Source organism: Apodemus sylvaticus, chromosome 6 (assembly GCF_947179515.1).
Source record: "Apodemus sylvaticus chromosome 6, mApoSyl1.1, whole genome shotgun sequence".
NCBI lineage: Eukaryota > Metazoa > Chordata > Mammalia > Rodentia > Muridae > Apodemus > Apodemus sylvaticus.
The window spans coordinates 961,498-985,043 of NC_067477.1; the positions used below are offsets into that span (position 1 = coordinate 961,498).

At 37.8% G+C, this 23,546-nt stretch overlaps 1 protein-coding gene and 1 long non-coding RNA gene across 3 annotated transcripts in view; one reads left to right on the top strand and one right to left on the bottom strand.

The window, feature by feature from the left end:
* Itgb8 (integrin subunit beta 8) overlaps window positions 1-23,546 on the top strand; it is a 93,815-nt gene that overhangs the window by 20,148 nt on the left and 50,121 nt on the right. Inside the window, exon 2 of the mRNA XM_052184821.1 lies at window positions 10,559-10,644. Coding sequence (XP_052040781.1) covers window positions 10,559-10,644 — 86 coding nt within the window. The remainder of the gene's footprint in view (window positions 1-10,558; window positions 10,645-23,546) is intronic.
* LOC127686788 (uncharacterized) overlaps window positions 3,935-23,546 on the bottom strand; it is a 102,876-nt gene continuing 83,264 nt past the window's right edge. For both annotated transcript variants that reach the window (XR_007978247.1, XR_007978246.1), the window contains 2 exons: window positions 4,558-4,662; window positions 3,935-4,161 (listed from right to left, as the gene is read on the bottom strand). This is a non-coding gene — a long non-coding RNA (uncharacterized LOC127686788). The remainder of the gene's footprint in view (window positions 4,162-4,557; window positions 4,663-23,546) is intronic.

Here is a 23,546-nt window from a genome sequence, read left to right on the forward strand (position 1 = left end):
CCCTATCTCGAAAAACCAAAATAATAATAATAATAATAATAATAATAATAATAACAACAACAACAACAGATTCTGACAGACCTGTGGAGACAGGGCTGTGTCTATATGCAGACCCCTCCCATTTTCTGTATAGGCTGATGATGCCATTCAGTGATGTTAAAACAGGAAACAATGAATGTTCATTCAACATTATGTGCAAGTGTAATAGCTAAAGCATGGGAATTTTGTTGATCATTAAAATAAATCTTGCGTCTTATAAACTGTCTCTTAAAACAGCCCCATATGCTAAGAGAATGGTATAGGCTAGATATATGATCGTCACCGCTCATGTCCCATTAATTCGTAATCTGCTTTTAAAAAGTTCGTTAGTTGTTGTTTACAACTCAGATAACAAGCAAGGCCTGTGATTTAGGGAGCAGCACCCCTAATCCACCAGCAAGCAGAATTTCAGCTGAGTTCAGTAACAGAGCCAAGGTCAGGGAAGCAGTGGTGACCAAGGACCAACCTGCCCTCTTCCCTGGTCCAGATTTGGCTGCCACAAGGCAGAACTGGAAGTTAGCAAGTGAAAGGCCACTGTGAACAGCACTTTATGCTTTTGCCTAATTAGTAAGCAGCTCAGAGCATCCCCTGGCAAGAGGTCAGGGAAACAGTTGAAAAGAGGATCCTGCCTCCCCTCCACTGAGCACTAGCTAGCAGACCTTATTCATGTCTCAGTAAGAGACTCAGGCAGGAAATTCAAGATAAAACTCATAGTTATCCTGAGCATAGAAAGAAAATGAATCTTGCAAAGGGCTGAAGCATGTAGGGGGGTTCTTTGGTGTTGAGAAAACTAAACACCTTGTGGAGAATGTAACATCCTCACTTTTGGAGTGGGAGGATGAGCTGACTTTAAGGTGGATGATAGTAAAACTGCTGACGGAGTGCTTGTACTTAAGCTATATCTTAGGGTGTCTGGGGATACTGAATTTTCACTTAAGGACCAACATTAATAATTCTAATATCCAGTAGCTTTGAGGAAATTGTCTTTCTGTTCTCAACTGCATGGGGCAGAGGGCTCTGTAGTAACAATGGCCTACCATAACCTGTCCCCAGGCATACTAGCTGGGTGACTTTGGTTTGAGAATTAGCTTCTCTAGACTTTAGCTCACTATCCAAAAAAACCACAAAAGTAGTGCCACCCTCAATGGATTTTTATTCCATCAGTTAGACTCAATATAGAGCTCAAAAACATGGGGTAATTGCAGGATGAATTTTTACTGTTTTAATTTTCTGTAATTGTATCTGAAGGTGAATATAGATTTGACTTTTCAAGTGGTAGGATCCAGACTTTTGAAATGCAGTGTGAAGAAAACCATTTCTAACTGGACTTTATCCATGTAGGTGTTTATTCGTTTCTTGCTTTTTTTATTTAAAACTAAATTCCTGGACTGAGAAGTGGGACATGGCTTGTTGGGCACAAGGAACTGAGTTCAGATCCTATTAATTCATATAAAACCAGGTTAATAATGTATGTCTGTGATCTCATTACACTAGTGGTAAGATGGGAGGCAGAAATAGGAGAATATACAGAAGTTCACCAGCCATCTGACTTGAGTGAAGTGTTTGGTGTGGTGAACAAGAAACCTTTTACAAACCATGCAGGTAGGAGTCACATGCACACAGACAGACATACAGGTTTACAGAAAAGCAAGCTGAATTCCTTACAAAGCAGGTGTTGCCTTGTGGTTTTAATCAAGTGCACACCTGCAATATGACTCTTGGTTTGGAAGATTCAATGCAGACAAAGCATTTCTCTTACTAGAGGGCATTTTTCTTTTGCCTATTTAATCAAGGCATTTTTCTGACATGAGAAACAGTGTGTTTTGGGTTTACTGTTGTTGATGTTTGTTTTTTAAAGTGGGAGAACAGGAAATTCATACCTGCCAAGAATTGAAAAGGAAAATAGGAAGAAACCCCTGGAACCTACTCGATCCAGTATGTTAAATTCAAAACATGTAGGGTGGAAAGCTGGTGAATATTTGGCTTTTATAGAAAGGGAGTGTGCCTCATAAACAGGATAGTTGGAATGTATGGAAAAGTTCCAGTTAAAACAAGACACAAAGCACATGACTAGCATTGCCTTTCCAAGTTAGACAAATGCAGCCTTAACCAGAATTTACCTCAGAGTGGCCTCTGGAACCTTCTTTGAGACCTGAGCTGTTGATAGTTTTTGAAGTCTAAGGCTTCAGTAGAAAGCTGTTCTGGGAGATGAGTGGTCGTGACCCTACCTTTCTTCTTTAGTTTGTCTCACTTTCCTAGCAGGTGAGTGTCTGAAGACAAATTGACATGTCAGATGAAAAACTTGTTGCAAAACCAAATTGGATCCTTTATGACAACTTGACCCACCCGAGAATATCATGGCCTAGGGACAAATAGAAACAGCAATCATTAGGAAAGCAAATACTCATGTTGTGTGTTCATCTGCTTTACACAGCAAATGATGTGTATCAGGGTGTACATGGAATGTGATCTAAACATAACCCTCTTTCAATTCAATTCCAGCACTTACCTAGCCTTCAATCCCTGCTCCATGCCAGTCTGTGAGAACAGAGTCCTTCATCATCGACAGCTGGGGGAGCAAAAGCTCTCTTTGTTCTTCTCATTGCTCCCTACTGAAACATTCAGGGCTGGTGGTTCTCAATCTTCCTAATGCTGCAACCCTTTAATACAGTTCCTCATGTTGTGGTAAACCCCAAATATAAAATTATTTTCATTGCTACTTCATAGATCTAATTTTGTTGTTGAATGGTGTCCCAGGTCCTAAGACCATTAGAAATCTGTGTTTTTCAGTAGTTGTGACTCACAAGTTGAGAACCTCTGTTTTAGGCTAATCTTGGCTTTTCGTCTCTCCAGCAAGTTCCAGTTTATATCAATGACATAACTGTAATTATAATTAATTATACTAGTGTCCTGTTAAATGTAAAATGTGCCTGAAGATAGAGGATAAATAAATAAAGCACCCAATGGGACCACTAGTCATAGACTTTCTAACTAGTTATTATGTAGAAAAACATATTATAATGAAAACTTCTGCTATGATACTCTCTGATGAGGCCTCTAGGGACCATGAGTTTCAACACAAATGAAGGTTACTTGTAACTATATACTGGATCTTCTTGTAAACTGGCATTCAAATTTATGCCATCATGGTCCAGTGCGACAGACTCATTTTGATTGTCCCAATCCAACCAAATGTTTAGACCAATAACTAGGTCCAAAGACTAGAATGTGCAGTGTTACTATAACATTCTAGAGCCTGTGCAAAGTTAAAATGGACCTTTCCCATTTTGCTTTCCTAATATAACTTGCAGGAACTATTTGCTGGCTGGACGATGAAAAGGTTGAGTCTTGTTCTTGAAATACAAGATAACATATACTAAGGACCCCTCATCCCCAAAGCCCCAGATGGCTTAAAGGAACAATTTTTTCTTACATTCATAAGGAAGTTCCGCATTGGGCTTATTTTAGCGTAAAACAGAACACTTTCTGAATGGAATTTTGGCTTTGATCTGAGCAATCAAAGAATAAAAATATAGTGGTTTTGCAGGTGATGAGAATAAGATTAAAAAGGGCTATTTAGTTCTATATCATCTCATCATATTGTGAGAATTCTTTTGAAACAAAATTAATTTTCAAAATAAATTGTTTTTTCAAAAGAGTTTCAAAATAAAAGTTGTATTTTCAAAATAAATAATGCCACTAGGGTATATTTGTTTTCATGATTTTGGAGAGTCATGTGCTTCATGCAGATTTGAATCGAGAAGCAAACCCATTGCCTTTTAAAATAAATGTTTGGTAAATGGAGGCTAATTTTCAAATGTAAGCATTCAAGAGCTATTATAAACCCCAAGAATTGCATTTCAAAATTCAGTTTCACATAAAATTCTGTTTATTCATTACACACTTACTGAGCATGACTCAGGTACTAGGGATATAAAGAAAATACATTTTAGGCACGCAAGAGAGCTCAGAGAGTAAGAACACTTGCTACAATCTGAGTTGTGTCTCTAGAATTTATGTAGAGGTAGAAGGAGAGAATCAGTTCCTCAAAGTGATGCTTTTGACATGTACAAAGTTATGCTCATCATGACAGGTACAGTCATATACACATATCACACATACCTAAAATGATGATAAAAATAACAATAAATTAATTAAATCAATATTTTAAACAAAGATAAAATATGTTTAAAGAGTCTAGTCATCTTCTCCAAGGGAAAGCAAACAAAGAAAATGTGTGTGTGTGTGTGTGTGTGTGTGTGTGTGTGTGTGTGTGTGGAGGGGGGGTCTTTTCAGCATGGTAGGTTTACGTCATGCTTGTGAGAGAAGGTGTCACGGTTCTTTTAAAACCATGTACTTGAAATTTTTGTCTCACCAATTTTTTTAAACTCTCAGATAAAAATTTGTTAGTTAATATCTGTGTCAATGTTTTAGTGTTCGGGTTTCTAAAAGCAGTGGGCTAATTAAGATCAGGATATGTATTCCCAGCCTCAGATGCAGTTCTTGAGTGTTACATACCGACAGACTCAGAAAGATGGGGGGTCTTCTCTGAATTTGTAGCATTGACTTTTCTAAGACAAGTTCTCTCTGGTCCGAAGCTGATGATGGAGATATTTATACATACTAGGAAATAAGCAGGAGAAGCAAAGTAAAGAAGATGCCTTTTTTAGAACCTTTCACAGAAGATCCATTAAGCAACTTTGGGATAACTCTCTGTCATTAGAGTGATTCACACAACCATCATCATTGCAAGAGAAGCTAGGAATTGTGACATTCCAGTTCCTGTCAATGCTGGCTTAAAAATCCTGGGTATAATAATTTAAAAGTAACAGGCAGGCCAATAGTTTATCACGATTTGGGGTAGACCATTGCAGATGTTGTTGGCAGTCCACCTAAACTTCTTTCTTGAGACTGGCAGTCACCTTGCCTTCTGCCTTTGAACCCTGTTGTTTGGATTGTTCCCTTTCCCAGAATTGCTCTCATTCCAAGGAGCCACATTTCAATGTTGAAGGTCAAGCCATTACAACCCAGCTCTACCCTACACTGGCTCATCTACAACCTCTGAGCTTAAAGTTAGACCTTGCCTCAGGGTGGGACAAGATTGTGATGCCATTTGTGTTCTGGGATCTACTACTGTCCCATCCCCAACCATATTTCTCCATAAAGCAGTGCTAAGAGTCTATATTTCTTCGCATAGCAGCCTCATTTCTTCAGTCTCTCTTTATCTACTACTAAGAATTAAGCATTATCATATCACCTTCTTTTTTTCTAAAACTGCTTCAGAATTCCCAATCTGAAAAAGCTAACCAAGAGGGCAGACATGAAAAGAGTTTGACTTTTACTCTTACTAAATTCACAATGGTGTGTGATTTTCTACATGTACACATGCATGCACACACATACATAAACATCTACACATGTACACACCAGCAAAAGAAGCATCTGAACCTACAAATTTGCTTTCCCCATAGACATACTTATATTCATAGCTTTGGTTTGAATGCTTATTTACAGGTTTGAAACAAATTAAACAATATAGTAAAGGATAAGAAGAGGAGTATGGTAGCTGACACTACTTATTATATTATGTTAGAGACTAGTACCTTTTGACTCCATCAGTTAGGAGGAAACCATACATATAGGAATCAATTTTTAACTACTTATAAATAGATATAACAAAGATGTATTTTTCTATAAATATTAATTTAATAGTTAAAGCTTTGATATAGATATATTGTAATTCTTTTATCTGCTTTCTTGTTGGTTCCAAGATTAGAATTGTTTCCTATAGTCTACACACTAAATAAAACAGCAAATGAAAATTTGTAGCTTACACTGTTTGAATGTTATACCTATGAAATCCAAGCACGGACCCATAGGAAGAGAAAAAAGTAGAAGATTTTCTCATGGCCTTTGTTTTGAGGTGTGATCTCAGGAACTAACTTGCTCATCTTATCATTCAGAGATGCCCTTCTCAAATCCTCTTTCAAGAGGTGTTCCTGCCTCCTCCTGTCATCTCTGTCCTGTTGCTTTTCTGATCCCTACTTCTCTTTGACTTTCATTTCTCATGCCCAGTTTTCAGAGAAGTTGCTCCCTTCCTAGCCTTGAGTTTTATAGGGATATTTAAGAAACAGTAGCTGAAACCTTGGAGTAACTAGATGATTCTAATAATTGAGCATCAGTGTTTTTCTTTGTTCCTGTCTATGCATCAAAGAGCAGCATATATTGGATCTTCGTATTAAAAAAGCTTCCGTAATCAGGTTCAGAATCTTGACAGTAACTGGAACAAGACTGTAGCACACATTCATAGGTTATATGAGTATCGAGAAGACCCTGAAGTTACCCTTAAAAATTATACAGACTCTGTGTGTCTGATTTGACTGTTATCTGTGGTTTAAAATGAATATTAAAAACAAGGAAATTAAAGAAACATGTGTCAATCTACTCCTGTGAGTAAAAGCTAGGCCCAACAGGGTCCAAATTATGAAAACTCTCTGAGAGCACATTCATTTTATTCATGTTTTCACTGTGATACATATGAGATGATGTCTATGAATGTCCAAATATGGAATAATAAGCTTATTATCATTTTAAACAACTAAGCTGAGTGCATTAACTCTTTGCTCACCTATATGCCTATATTAGCTATAGTTTACATCTTTGTCTTACAACTCAAGAGATTTAAATGTTAAGGACAGAGAGCAAAGTATATTTACTACAGACATAAACACATACCATTATCTTATATGGGAACCTAGAACTAAACACAAAAACACACCTACATATAAAAAGTTATATGTACATGAGCATGTATAATTAGTGATGCCAATTATCATATTATAACAGGTGCTTATTATGTGCTTACTATGATTGCTTACTTAACTTTAGAACATCATTGCAGAAACAGTTATCTATGAGTTAGATGCCTACTAGAGGGAGAAAGTTAAGTTATAGATGTTTTAAGGCACATGTTAGTAAGTGGCAGCTCTGTGAAAGTCTGGTGTTTTTCCCAGTAACCATTTAACAATTCTGCCCCAAAATATCTGCTCTTTCCAATCTCATAACATAATGTGAAAATGTGCTTATAGGTCAAGGCATAAAATTATTGAGAAAGACCATAATCCATTAAATCCTTTACTGATTTGTATCACAGAGAAACAACACAGATTTTAGGGAACTAAAAAGGCACAAAAGATGCATTTGGAGTTGTATGGCTTTAAATGTTGTCACCATGCACAAAAGAGTACTCAATATGATCAGTACAAAACTATCTTTTCTAAGAATGTAGAACTAGGTTATAAAGAATAGTGTGCATAAAGCAACAGCACTGGACAAAAGGCTGAACAAGCAGACACTGTAATCACAGAAGAGGGAAGAACGCAAGCCCACACTCTAATGAGGTGTCAGGGCAGGGCCCTGGGCTACTAGGAAACCACCTCATTCTTGTATTAGGAATGAGAGAGCCAAAGAGCCAAACATATCCAGAGGCTAATGATAAACTCCAGAGTCCTAAACAACACTTGTGCATTGAGCTCTGTGTGTGTGTGTGTGTGTGTGTGTGTGTGTGTGTGTGTGTGTGAGAGAGAGAGAGAGAGAGAGAGACTGAGATAGAGACTGAGACAGAGAAACAAAGACATAATTGCTGACTAACGGTCCACTCAGTGACAAGAAATGCCATAATTAATGTTATCTAACTATTTGACATTTTTCTAACTTGCATATTTTTAAATTAGAGAGAAATCCCATAAAATTCTGCCAAAGCATATCTGGCAAGCATGTTCGACACTATTCCAATGAGTTCAGTTCCCTACCTTCCCCAGGTCCGCAGAACCATCAGGCCTGCCTTCTCTAGATCCATGTCTGGACTGTATCTTTGTAGTTATGTAGGCTATGAGCAATGTCAGCCCTAGGATCTGTAACGCATCTACAGGACCAAGGTCACTATCCACCTTGACTATCATCTTGCAGGTATCTGAGTTGACCCTGGAAATTTTTAAAATAAAAGAATTCAGAGAAAACTTCTGTAGTTCTTCACAACCACTCATTTGGGTAGTCTGGCATATGGGCAGGAAGATGGCTGCTTCTTCAAGGCCAGCTTGGGTTATATTGAGTTATAGGCAAGATAGAAAATGACAGAAAATTTTGCTTGTAAATATGCCGTGTTTCCTGTGTGTGCTGTGGAAGGAAGTAGGAGCCTAACAAAAACTCAGACTTGAAGGAACTTAGGTCAGAATTAGACAAACATTAACAATAAGTACCAGAGCCCTAGGCTCTGCTTCTGTTCTTCCAGGATTCTGCAATCTTAACTGGCAACATAAAGTTCTACCTGTTGAGTCAGAGGCCCATTCAAGTCTAGACTGAAATACATGTCACTCTGTGTTCCAGTAAGGTCAAAGTCAGCACCAGTAAAGGTCAAATCACCTCTGAATCTTATTTATTTCTTGTTGCTGAACAGTATATCTGACATTAAATAATTTATAAGAAATTTGTTTCTCACAACATTAGAGGCTGGGAAACTCACCATAAAAGAGCAAACATTCCATGCCTGGTGAGGGTCCTCTGCCTTCATGTGACAGAGACTAAGAGGCAAAGGGGGCAGCCACAGAGAAGCATATCTTAAAAGGGCTACAGACTCAGAGTGGAGGAACCTCAGACACAGTTACACTCTAAAGGCTCTACCTCAGCCACTGAATTGGAGATGCAGAATGCCCCACAAGAGTTTGCCAGCATGCCTGATTTCTAGACCCATTTTGGTTTTCGTTCTGGAAATAAAACTGAAAGGTCACTCTGTCTTCTGAATATTTTAAGAATTAAGCAGGGTTTTTTTTTTTTTTTTTCAAACTAAGCCAGATGGATGATTTAGACTAGGGAGTCTCCATATTTAGATGGCTAAGCTGGTAGTGAAGGGAGCCCAAAACAGAAGTTATTTTTAGTTCTTGGAATTCTAAAATATAACTAGGAAGATCAGTAAAGAACTCTTGAATATATATATATATATATATGTATATATATACATATATATACATATATACCATATATATGGTCTGTATATATATATATATATATATATATACACATACATACATATATACATGTACTATATGTTTTAGAGAGATGGTGTTAGGGAAGCTTATACTAGGCTTAATGCAGAGTCTGCCTAAGGAAGTCAGGGGAGGTGCACATAGCCCAACACTCTGCTATAGTTAGTACCTCTCTACTCTAGTTGCCGCCCCCACTCTGCCCACTTCAACACCTGTGCTATGACACATTCAAGTCAGAGCTATTTCACCCTGGATTTAGGAAAGTTGAAAGAGAAAAGAAAAATTGCAACACGAATTTGATGGACTCTATCCCTGAAAATTCTTACAATCACATGTAATTATGTCCATAAGAATACGTACTTCAATGCTGAATGCACTTTTAAGGAGAGAAATACAGATTAAAATATGTGAACCAAGATAGCAAAGATATCAAACAATATAGAACAATAGGGCCCCACTCCTAGCTCTTACCATTGCTCTAATGTAGAGAGAACCATCTTCACCACATTCCCATAGCAATTTGGTAAAATTTCCTGTGTTACATAACCTGCATATTTTCTACCATCTGAACTATAAGTGACTTGAAGCCTTGATCTCTATACCTCATTCACTGTGTGCCTATAAGTAAAGTGGAGGTAAATGATTTCCAGTGCCTATAGGCCATCTCAGGTTAAAGGATAAATTATAGGACCACTGAACACAAGAAAAACTAATAAATGCTCATTCAGTATTAGAGTCTATGTGTTTATGTTTACCAAAATGAACCTTGTCATAATCAAGAACTGAGTACATGGAGGAATAAAGGCAATTTCAAGATACAACTATCTATTCAGATACAGTCCAGCATAAGAATCAATGTTCTTAATGTGATCCAGTCTAAAAAAAAAAAAGCATATTGAATTAGCTTAAAGGGCTTACTCAGTTGAACCACTCTGTGTTTAAAATACTAAATCATACCACAGCGTCTAGATCTGTATTACGTAAAATAATATTAACACAATCTACTTCTACTGGAACTACTTTAAATGTCCGTCAAGATTACTTCTCAGAAATTTCCCTCACTGTGACTCAGTGTGGCTTCACCTGTTGATATGCTCATTTTTACATGAAAACCGTCAGAAGGAAGAGCACCTGTGTGGTTCAGAGATTACGAACTATGACTTCAATGAACTGAAACTTTAAAGGGTCCCCTTGCAGAGCACCACAACCAGTAGTGAAGCTTAATACCCAGATACAACAAAGGTCACATTTCCATCCTCCTCCTTTCTCTCAGTCTTAGAAAATTAAATGCTAACTATTTAGATGCCCATTAATGGCAATTAGCAGGTTGATGCTTCTCAAAGAAACTATACATTATTTGATACTATTTCTAACAAAAGATGATACTATTTCACTTTTCTAACTGCAACTTGAATTGTGTTCACTTTCCATTTTTAAAATAAAAAAGGCCTAATGGTTCATCTTAACTTGAATTTCAGAACACAATAGATGTGGCTCTGCAAATGTGGTCTCCTGTGCAAGATGCCTCCAGCTGGGTCCGGAATGTGGATGGTGTGTTCAAGAGGTGTGTCTTGCTTTTGTTTGTTTGTTTGTTTGTTGTTGCTGCTCCTACTTTTGAGCTTTTTCCATCCTTAACTTCCTCTCTATCTTGATTTCATTGCCCCAATATTCTGTACTTTAAGGATGCATCAGGAACAAGAAAGATATTGCTGAGCATCAGGAAAACTTTATTTGGTTTTCTGTGGGAAAGTAGCTTATCTGGCTGAATATGAAATCAATTGCAATATTTTTGTTAGAAAAAGTGTGCTAATTTTGACATGAGTGTAAACCATTTATGCTTTCCATCTGTTCTATAGAAAAACTTGGCAAACATATAATAACATTGATAGCTCAGTAGACTTTGATATAAGATTCTTGCTGCAGTTTGCAGTATAAAGTTATACACCTAAGTTTGATTGTTCTTTTAATACTTGCTTATAAAAGAAAATCAGGATTATTCATTGGTCCATTTTGCTTCTCTTTATATGAAATAATAATAGTTCAATGATTTCCTAACTCTGTATAGCAAATTTTGTTGCTTATAGAAAATGTGATGCCTTTATTTTCACACTTAAACCTGTTCATGAAGTATTGTAAACATTTAAATCCTATAGAATGGAAAATAATTCACTGTTGTTGTTAAAGTTAATGTTTTGCATTCGGTGTGGAAAAACAAATTCCAACAAAATTCTTAGTAAAAATTATAGTTATCTTTTTGTCTTTCCCTAAAGTTGTTTTACAAGGTTTTTGAAATCTTAAATCAGAGGTACCTATCTCTATATAATGTTTCCCCAAGGCGCCATCTACTACACTGCAGTTTCTTTTGAGTTTATTTGGGGCATTTTGTAGTTACTTATGCAACTCCTGGGCATTGCAACCAATGGGCTTTCAGAGACTTCTGCTTGACATGGATATGAATCTCTAGTTTTACTTCCTCTAATTTATCTCAACAACTAAACTCCCATCATCTTGTCACCCTCCCTTCTTACCATCCTCATGAATGCAGCAGGAAGACAAAAACTACTGAGAAGTAGCAGGGATGGTGAGTATCACTCTCTCTTGTGAACAAGTCAGGACTACTTGTCTCAAGTAAGGGATTCACATATAATAAGCATACCTAATAACTACCTTTTCTGCTGACAGTGTCATTAACTAACAAGGAAGTACTTTGTCACCACCCATCAAGTCAGACAATGTCATTGAAAGGAAGATACCAAAGTTTCTTAGTCCAGGATCATCAGTTCTGAGATCTAAAGACTAGACAGCATTCCTGCCATTTTCTGAACATCCCTTTCCTCACTCATCTCTATGGCCTTGAATGTGGAGTTGTAGGGTTCTCTGTATCAGGGATGTGGCCTGGTTTTCTTGACCCTAAGCCAATATTCCACTCATCACTTTAAGAAGAGCCTTGCTCTTTGTGCCAAGCCAACTTCAGCTGCTGAGTGCTTTAGTGGGAGTTGTTGGGGTGAGCTTTCAGAAATATGCTTCAAAGCGTAGTTGTCAGCCAAGTGTGACATTGGGTTCCAGAGAGACCACTCCTCCTCACAGCTGTGATTGGTACAAAAGGGGAGAAAAATGGCAGCTCTGAAAATACCCATCTGTCTGCCCACAGAAGCAGAAACTTGGGGGTGTGCCAAGGGATGGGAATTCAGAAGGAAGAAGGCCAGTGCAGGGGGTGTGCTGAGGAACAGAGGGAACCTGTGTAAACTGTTGGACCTGCAAACAGGGATCTTGATGAAAACATTGAACATTTGCAAGGTTATTCTTGTCTATATACTATAGTGCAATGTAATTCATGTTAGAAAGATCAGATTCAAGAATGAAAAAGAAAGATCAGACTCTAAGAGACAACAAGTTCAATTTAAGCCCTAGTTCCAATGGTTTCTAACTGTAAATTATGTAAACAACTATTTAAACTATGTTGCTTCATCCCTTTAAATCACATTTTTTTCCTATCTCTAAAATGGAAATACTGATTGTGCCTACTCCACACTTTAACTAATATTTAATGAAGTAATATATGGCATAGGACATAGGACATTGCTTGAGATATAGGACTTGTGACTATATATACTTTACTTATGTTTAGAGAGCTAAGCTGACTGTGCCAATAATTCAACCAGGAGCTGGAGAGAGATGGCTCAGTGTGGGAAAGTGTTTGCTGTACAAGCAGGAAGATCTCAGTTAGGACCCCTACCACCCACATGAAAGCCAGATATAGTGGCACACATTTGTAACCCGAGCACTTGGGAGGTACAAACAGACATATTCCTAGGTCTTTCTGGCAAGACAGTCTAGTTGAAATGGCAAACTCCAGATCAGTAAAATAACCTATTTTAAAAAACTAAAGTAGCGAAGTAATGGAAGAAGACATGTAAACATCAACTTCCAGTCTCCACACATACCTGCTTACACAAGCAGTCTGATACTGTCAAGAAGTGAAATCATCCATCATATAGACACAGACATGGCTGGTGGCCTTGATTTCTCAGTCAGAAAAGATGGAGAGAAAGAAAGAGGAAGTTATTCCTGATGATGATGATGATAATGGATGAAGAGTACCTTAATCAAAATACCACATCCTAGAAGGCTCATGAAATACCCAAGAAGGGGTGGTAGAAAAAATGTAGGAGCTGGAAGGTAAAGGAGAAGGTTGAGAAATTCTGTCTATTAAGAAGACTCAACATTGCATTTTGAAATTAATAGCAGCTGTGGCTACCTGTACTGAACTTGCACAAGACTGGTCTTGTGAACAAAGGGCTATGGATGGGCTTTCCTCTCCCTGCCAAAAAATTAGCAACTGAAAGGTCCTAGAGAGGTGTAGTCATTATCTTTAGTTGTGTGCTGAATGGTGAGCCCACCAGGCTGAAGTAGATAATCCCAAACCCACAAACACAAAGACAGCCCTAAGTCACAAAACAAAATAAAACAAAACAAAACAAACAAACAAAAAAAAACAAAAAAACAAATAGACTTGAATGTGGGAAAAATATTTATAGGGAGGAGAAGGCATTACTGGTGGAGGGAGAATGCTCCTGACTTGAAACCACAGTCATCACTGATTAGGATGTGAAGGACATTTGCTGTCTAAAGGGAGATGATAAGACCCTTCCATTTCCAAGCAAATTCCTGGCTTTGGAAGCCCAAAACACTCAGTAGGGGGGGGGGAATGCATTTTGTTTATACAAACAAGAGTATTAGGCTAATGCACAGACAAAGCAACTGGTGAAGGCTGAAAAGCTGTAGGGACTTCAGCTTGGGCCTCTCATTCTCATCAGATCCTAGCTACAGAAACTTGGAGTCTGTGTTCCCCAGTATTTTTCTTGAAGAAAAAAATAAAACATAAGGGTTAGAAGAAATTAAAAGGACATAAACTGCCAAGAAATTAAAAGGGTGTGGTTTCAAATTGCTTTTCTTTCAAACGGAAAGTAAGCCACAATGGCAAGAGCCTTTTCTTTCCTTTTCAAACGTAATTGGTTGGTTGGCAAAGCTTTTCTGATTTAGTACTTACAGTGGGTTAAAACCACCATTCTGATTCAGACATTGCAAAACAATTAAGATTTTGCTATTTTAGCAAAATTATTTGACATTTAAAGGTCACATGGCATATAGCTTGATGTATAGTTACAGGAAATTAGCCACCTCTTCATCTTCTCTATTCTGTACACTGGAGATCAAACACTCTGGCAGGCTGGAAAGGAAGATTAGAGCTGTTTATATTTTATTTCCTTTGCATGATATTACATCTTGGGAACTTTACATCTGGAAAATGGTTGTAGCCCTTTGTGATGTGACGTGTGAGTTGGAAATGCAGCAAGTACAAAACCTTGTGTCCACATGCCCAGAGAAACAGAATCTACCACCTAACCTGAAGTATACTAGAGGAACTGTGACACATGCTGTACCAGTTACTGCCTACTTCTCTGAGAAACTCCAAGTAGTTTACAAACTGTATCTGGCTGGTAGTTGTGGGTGTTATCAGTTGATACGATATATTTAGATATAAGTAAAGGCTACAATTGTTTTAAACTTCTGCTTAAAATCTAGGTGAAGGTTAACTGTAAGCCAAATTTAAATGTGTCTGTGTCCGAAATACCACTTACCAAACACTTGGAAAGTTTAATTAGAAAGAAGGGCAGATTGCCTTTTCCCGTTTTACTGCATTTGGATCATCAGTGAAAGCCATACACTAATTATCAGTCAGTATTGTGATAGCCAAACAGTAATCCATTAGCACTTGGAGCCATACACAGTCTTTGCAGCACATTCTTCTACCATCTTCTAAAATGGGGCATTTTGGCACACAAACCATGAAAACATACAAATGGTTGCGTTTGTCCCATTTACTTTAATTTACTAAGCCACGCTCTAAATTGAGAAAAGAACATTTTTTAAATGTTTTATATTGCCTACTATGATACTATGTAGTCATTCCTTGGTGCTGGGGATATCACTCTTCATAATTAATAATGTCACCTTTGGCCTATCATTTGAAGTTCATACTTCCCTTTCTCCATAAACCCTATGACATTCTCTTGCCCCTAAGCTTTATTCCCATATAAAATATAATAATTATATTTTCCTGCTTACGGACTGAATTCACCCATGATCTGTTGACTTCAGTAGTAAAGACTCTAGCTGCCTTGCTCTGTAACCTTAACACTTAGAAAAATCATTATCATCAAACTCAGGGCTCAAATCAATCAAGTGGAAAGAAAGGGAACCATACAAAGAATCAATGAATCCAGGAGCTGGTTCTTTGAGAAAATCAACAAGATAGACAAACCCTTAGCCAGACTGACGAAAGGGCACAGAGAAAATATCCAAATTACCAAAATTAGAAATGAAAAGGGGGATATAACAACAGAAACTGAGGAAATTCAAAAAATCATCAGATCCTACTACAAAAGCCTATACTCAACACAACTATAGAATCTGGAGGAAATGGACAATTCCTAGACAGATACCAAATACGAAAGTTAAATCAGGGCCAAATAGATCATCTAAAGAGTCCCATAACCCCTAAAGAAATAGAAGGGGTCATAGAAAGTCTTCCAACAAAAAAAAAGCACAGGACCAGATGGCTTCAGTGCAGAATTCTATTAGACCTTCAAAGAAGACTTAATACCAATACTCTTCAAACTTTTCCACCAAATAGAAACAGAAGGAACACTACCCAACTCCTTCTTCGAAGCCACAATTAACCTGATACCAAAACCACACAAAGATCCAACAAAGAAAGAGAACTTCAGACCAATTTCCCTTATGAACATTGATGCAAAAATACTCAATAAAATTCTTGCCAACCAAATCCAAGAACACATCAAAATGATCATCTACCATGATCAAGTAGGCTTTATCCCAGGGATGCAGGGCTGGCTCAATATACGGAAATTCATCAATGCAATACACTACATAAACAAACTCAAAGACAAAAAACCACATGGTCATTTCATTGGATGCTGAAAAAGCATTTGACAAAATTCAGCATCCTCTCATGCTTAAAGTCTTGGAAAAAACAGGAATTCAAGGCCCATACCTAAACATCATTAAAGCAATATACAGCAAACCAGTAGCCAGCATCAAACTAAATGGAGAGAAACTTGAAGCAATCCCACTAAAATCAGGGAATAGACAGGGCTGCCCTCTTTCTCCTTATCTTTTCAATATTGTACTTGAGGTACTAGTTCGGGCAATTAGACAATATAAGGAGGTCAAAGGGATACAAATTGGAAAGGAAGAAGTCAAACTAACATTACTTGCAGATGATATGTTAGAAATTAGAAATGAAAAGGGGGATATAACAAAAGAAACTGAGGAAATTCAAAAAATCATCAGATCCTACTACAAAAGCCTATACTCAACGCAACTAGAGAATCTGGAGGAAATGGACAATTTCCTTAGGGTCACCTAAGTGACCCAAAACACTCTGCTACAGAACTCCTACAGCTGATAAACAACTTCAGCAAAGTGGCAGGTTATAAAATCAACTCAAGCAAATCAGTAGCCTTCTTATACTCAAAGGATAAGCAGGCTGAGAAAGAAATTAGGGAAATGACACCCTTCGCAATAGCCACAAACAGTATAAAGTACCTTGGGGTGAATCTTACCAAACATGTGAAAGATCTGTCTGACAAGAACTTCAAGACTCTGAAGAAGGAAATGGAAGAAGTCTTCAAAAAATGGAAAAACCTCCCATGCTCATGGATCGGCAGGATTAATATAGTTAAAATGGCCATTTTGCCAAAAGCAATATACAGATTCAACACAATACCCATCAAAATCCCAACTCAATTCTTCATAGAGTTAGAAAGAGCAATTCTCAAATTCATCTGGAATAACAAAAAACCCAGGATAGCTAAAACTATTCTCAAAAACAAAAGAAATTCTGGGGGAATCAGTATCCCTGACCTCAAGCAGTCCTACAGAGCAATAGTGTTAAAAAAAACTGCATGGTATTGGTACAGTGACAGCCAGGCGGATCAATGGAACAGGATTGAAGATCCAGAAATGAACCCACACACCTATGGCGAGTTGATCCTCGACAAAGTGGCTGAAAACATCCAATAGAAAAAAGATAGCCTTTTCAACAAATGGTGCTGGTTCAACTGGAGGTCATCATGCAGAAGAATGTGAATTGATCCATCCTTGTCTCCTTGTACTAAGCTCAACTCCAAATGGATCATGGACCTACACATAAAGCCATACACTCTGAAGCTAATAGAAAAGAAACTGGGGAAGACCCTTGAGAACAGGGGGAAAGTTCCTGAACAGATCACCAATAGTGTATACACTAAGATCAAGAATTGACAAATGGGACCTCATTAAATTACAAAGTTTCTGTAAGGCAAAGGACACCAAAGACAATCGGCAACCAACAAATTGGGAAAAGATCTTCACCAACCCTACATCAGATGGAGGGCTAATATCCAATATATACAATAAACTCAAGAAGTTAGACCCCAGAAAACCAAATAACCCTATTAAAAATGGTGTACAGAGTTAAACAAAGAATTTTCACTGGAAGAACTTTGGATAGCCGAGAAGCATCTTAAAAAATGCTCAACTTCATTAGTCATTAGGGAAATGCAAATCAAAACAATCCTGAGATTTCTCCTCACACCAGTCAGAATGGCTAAGATTAAAAATTCAGGAGACAGCAGGTGTTGGTGAGGATGTGGAAAAAGAGGAACACTCCTCCACTGCTGATAGAGTTGCAAATTGGTTCAACCATTCTGGAAATCAGTCTGGCGGGTCCTCAGAAAAACTGGCCTCAGAAAAAACCTCACTTCTGGAAGATCCTGCTATAGCACTCCTGGGCATATACCCAGAGGATTCCTCAGCATGTAATAAGGATACATGCTCCACTATGTTCATAGCAGCCCTATTTATAATAGCCAGAAGGTGGAAAGAACCCAGATATCCCTCAATAGAAGAATGGATGCAAAAATGTGGTATATATACACAATGGAAGACTATTCAGCCATTAGAAACAATGAATTCATGAAATTCTTAGGCAAATGGATGGAGCTGGAGAACATCATACTAAGTGAGGTAACCCAGTCTCAAAAGATCAATCATGGTATGCACTCACTAATAAGTGGATATTAACCTAGAAAACTGGAATACCCAAAACATAATCCACACATCAAATGAGGTACAAGAAGAACGGAGGAGTGGCCCCTTGTTCTGGAAAGACTCAGTGTAGCAGTATGGGGCAAAACCAGAACAGGGAAGTGGTAAGGGGTGGGTAGGAGAACAGGGGGGAGGGAAGGGGGCTTATGGGACTTTCAGGGAGTTGGGGGCCAGAAAAGGGGAAATCATTTGAAGTGTAAATAAAAAAATATCGAATAAAAAAAAAGAAAAGGGGAAATCATTTGAAACGTAAATAAAAAACATCGAATTAAAAAAAAGTCAACAGTCTTTTGCTGAATGATTAATTAAATAGAGAACAAATTCCCTGAATCATAAAACTGAAAGGTGAAATGATTAAATGTTGGGCCAAAATAGCTCTCCCAGAAAAATAGCTTGGCAAATATTCAGCTCACATATAACTATCTCAAATAAATAATTTAGATCAACATTATCCATAGTAAAATATTTCCATACTTTTCAGTACAAAACCTAAATGGTCATGTGAAAAAAACAGAAATATCATTTTTAAAATCTCAGCCAGAACAAATTAACTTTTTTTTTGACATTTTTTTTCTTTTTCTTTTTTTTTATTATTTTTTTTTTATTTACATTGCAAATGATTTCCCATTTTCTGGGTCCCCACTCCCTGCAAGTCCCATAAGCACTCTTCCCTCCCCCTGTTCCTCCATCTACCCCTTCCCGCTTCCCTGTTCTGGAATTCTCCTATACTCTTACACTGAGTCTTTCCAGAACCAGGGGCCATTCCTCCATTCTTTTTGGACATCATTTAATATGTGGATTATGACTTGGGTACTCAAAGTTTCTAGGCTAATATCCACTTATCAGTGAGTGCATACCATGATCGATCTTTTGAGACTGGGTTACCTCACTTAGTATGATGTTCTCTAGCTCCATCCATTTGTCTAAAAATTTCATGAATTCATTGTTTCTAATGGCTGAATAGTACTCCATTGTGTAAATATACCACATTTTTTGTATCCATTCCTCCACTGAAGGACATCTGGGTTCTTTCCAGCTTCCGGCTACTACAAATAGGGCTGCTATGAACATAGTGGAGCATGTGTCCTTATTGCATGCTGAAGAATCCTCTGGGTATATGCCCAGGAGTGGTATAACAGGGTCCTCACGAAGTGTCATGCCCAGTTTTCTGAGGAACCCCCAGACTGATTTCCAAAGTGGTTGCACCATCTTGCAATCCCACGAGCAGTGGAGAGTTTTCCTCTGTCCCACATCCTTGCTAACACCTGCTATCTCCTGAGTTTTTGACCTTAGCCATTCTGACTGGTGTGAGGTGAAACCTCAGGGTTGTTTTGATTTGCATTTCCCTAATGATTAATGATGTTGAACATTTCTTAAGCTGTTTCTCAGCCCTCCAAAGTTCTTCATGTGAAAATTCTTTGTTTAGCTCCGTACCCCAATTTTTTAATGGGGGTTATTTGGTTCTCTGGGTTCTACCTTCTTGAGTTCTTTGTATATATTAGATATTAGCCCTCTGTTGGATTTAGGGTTGGTGAAGATCCTTTCCCAATCTGTTGGTTGACGTTTTGTCCTTTTGACAGTGTCCTTTGCCTTACAGAAACTTTGTAGTTTTATGAGGTCCCATTTGTCAATTCTTGATCTTAGAGCGTAAGCTATTGGTGTTCTATTCAGGAACTTTTCCCCTGTGCCCATGTCCTCAAGGGTCTTCCCCAGGTTCTTTTCTATTAGTTTCAGTGTGTCAGGTTTTATGTGGAGGTCCTTGATCCATTTGGAGTTGAGCTTAGTACAAGGAGATAAGAATGGATTGATTCACATTCTCCTGCAAGCTGACCTCCAATTGAACCAGCACCATTTGTTGAAAAGACTATCTTTTTTCCACTGGATGCTTTCAGCTCCTTTGTCGAAGATCAAGTGACCATAGGTGTGTTGGTTCATTTCTGGGTCTTCAATCCTATTCCATTGATCTGCTTGCCTGACATTGTAACAATACCATGCAGTTTTTATCACTACTGCTCTGTAGTAAGGTTTAAAGTCTGGGATACTGAATCCCCCTGAAGTTCTTTCACTGTTGAGAATAGTTTTAGCTATCCTGGGTTTTTTGTTACTCCAGATGAATTTGAGAATTCCTCTTTCTAGCTCTATGAAGAACCGAGTTGGTATTTTTATGGGGATAGAATTGAATCTGTAGATTGCCTTTGGCAAGATATCCATTTTAACATTAATCCTGCCAATCTACGAGCATGGAAGATTTTTCCATTTCCTGAGATCTTCAATTTCCTTCTTCAGAGATCTGAAGTTCTTGTCATATAGGTCTTTCACTTGTTTGGTTTGAGTCACCCCAAGATACTTTATGCTGTTTGTAGCTATTATGAAGGGAGTCATTTCCCTAATTTCTTTCTCAGTCTGCTTGTCCTTTGAGTATATAAAGGCTACTGATTTGCTTGCGTTGATTTTGTAGCCAGCCACTTTGCTGAAGTTGTTTATCACCTGTAGGAGTTCTCTAGTAGAGTTTTTAGGGTCACTTAAGTATACTATCATATCATCTGCAAATAGTGACAGTTTGACTGCTTCCTTTCCAATTTGTATCCCTTTGACTTCCTTATGTTGTCTGATTGCTCTAGCTAGGACTTCAAGAACTATATTGAAAAGATATGGAGAGAGGAGGCAGCCTTGTCTAGTCCCTGATTTTAGTGGGATTGCTTCAAGTTTCTCTCCATTTAGTTTGATGTTGGCTACCAGTTTGCTGTATATTGCTTTTCCTATGTTTAGATATGGGCCTTGAACTCCTGTCCTTTCCAAAACTTTTAGCATGAAAGGATGCTGGATTTTGTCAAATGCTTTTTCAGCATCTAATGAAATAATCATGTGGTTTTTTTCTTTGAGATTGTTTATGTAGTGGATTACATTGATGGATTTCCATATATTGAACCAACCCTGCATCCCTGGGATGAAGCCTGATTGACCATGGTGGATGATCGTTTTGACGTGTTCTTGGATTCGGTGGACAAGAATTTTATTGAGTATTTTTGCATCGATATTCATAAGGGAAATTGGCCTGAAATTCTCTTTCTTAGTTGGATCTTTGTGTGGTTTTGGTATCAGCGTAATAGTGGCTTCAAAGAAGGAGATGGGTAGTGTTCCTTCTGTTTCTATTTGGTGGAAAAGTTTGAAGAGTATTGGTGTTAGGTCTTCTTTGAAGTTCTGATAGAATTCTGCACTGAAACCATATGGTTCTGTGCTTTTTTGGGTCGGAAGGCTATCTATGACCCCTTCTATTTCTTTAGGGGTTATGGGTCTGCTTAGATGGTCTATTTGATCCTGGTTTAATTTTGGTAATTGGTATCTGTCTAAGAAAATGTCCATTTCCTTCAGATTCTCCAGTTGTGTTGAGTACAGGCTTTTGTAGTAGGATCTGATGTTTTTTGAATTTCCTCGGTTTCCGTTATAATATCTCCGTTTTCATTTCTAATTTTGTTAACTTGGATACTTTCTCTGTGCCCTTTGGTTAGTCTGGCTAAGGGTTTATCTATCTTGTTGATTTTTTTCAAAGAACCAGCTTTTAGTTTTGTTGATTCTTTGTATGGTTCTCTTGGTTTCTACTTGATTGATTTCAGCCCCGAGTTTGATGATTTCCTGTCTTCTTCTCCTCCTGGGTGAATTAGCTTCTTTTTGTTCCAGGGATTTCAGTTGTTCCGCTAATCTTCTAGTGTATGCTCTCTCGAACTTCTTTTTGGAGGCACTCAAAGCTATGAGTTTTCCTCTTAGCACTGCTTTCATTGTGTCCCATAGATTTGTCTATGTTGTGCCTTCATTTTCATTAAATTCTAAGAAATCTTTGATTTCTTTCTTTATTTCTTCCTTGACCAAGGTATCATTGAGTAGAGTATTGTTCAATTTCCATGTGTATGTGGACTTTCTGTTGTTTGTATTGTTATTAAAGACCACTTTTATTCCATAATGATCTGATAGGAGGCATGGGATTATTTCAATCTTCTTATATTTGTTGAGGTCTGTCTTGTGACCAGCTATATGATCTATTTTGGAGAAGGTACCATGAGGTGCTGAAAAAAAGGTATATTCTTTTGCTTTGGGATTAAAAGTTCTATATATATCTGTTAACTCAAATTGGTCCAAAGCTTCAATTAGTTTCACTGTCTCCCTGTTTAGTTTCTGTTTTCCTGATCAGTTCATTGGTGAGAGTGGAGTGTTGAAGTCACCCACAATTATTGTGTTAGGTGCATTGTGTGCTTCGAGCTTTAGTAAAATTTCTTTTATTAATGAGGGTGCCCTTGTATTGGGGGCATAGATGTTCAGGATTGAGAGTTCTTCTTTTGGGATTTTTCCTTTGACCAGCAAGAAGTGACCTTCCATGTCTCTTTTGATGACATTATGTTGAAAGTCAATTTTATCTGATGTTAGAATGGCAACTCTGGCTTGTTTCCTGGGACCATTTGCTTGTAGAATTGTCTTCCAGCCTTTTACTGTAAGGTAGTTTTTGTCTTTGACACTGAGGTGTGTTTCCTGTATGCAGCAAAATGTAGGGTCCTGTTTATGTAACCAGTCTGTTAGTCTATGTCTTTTTATTGCGGAATTGAGTCCATTGATGTTAAGAGATATTAAGGAGTAGTGGTTATTGCTTCCTATCATTTTTGATTTTAATTTTATATGTGTGTGGTTATCTTCTTTGGGTTTGATGGAAGAAGCTTAATATCCTGCTTTTTCCAGGGTATAGTTTCCCTCGTTTTAATGGTGTTTTCCCCCTATTATCCTTTGTAGGATTGGGTTTGTGGAAAGATATTGTGTAAATTTGGTTTTGTCATGGAATATCTTGGTTTCTCCATCTATAATAATTGAGAGTTTCACTGGGTATAGTAGTCTCGGCTGGCATTTGTGTTCTCTTAGAGTCTGCATGAGCTCCGCCCAGGATCTTCTAGCTTTCATGGTCTCTGGTGAGAAATCTGGTGTAATTCTGATAGGTCTTCCTTTATATGTTACTTGCCCTTTTTCTTTTACTGCCCTAAGTATTCTTTTTTTGTTTAGTACATTTGGGGTTTTGATTATTATGTGACAGGATGTATTTCTGTTCTGGTCCAGTCTGTTTGGAGTTCTATAGGCTTCTTGTATATTCATGGGCATGTCTCTCTTTAGGTTAGGAAAGTTTTCTTCCATAATTTTGTTGAAGATATTTGCTGGCCCTTTAAGTTGTAAATCTTCACTCTCATCAATGCCTATAATCCTTAGGTTTGACTTTATCATTGTGTCCTGGATTTCCTCGATATTTTGGGTTACAAG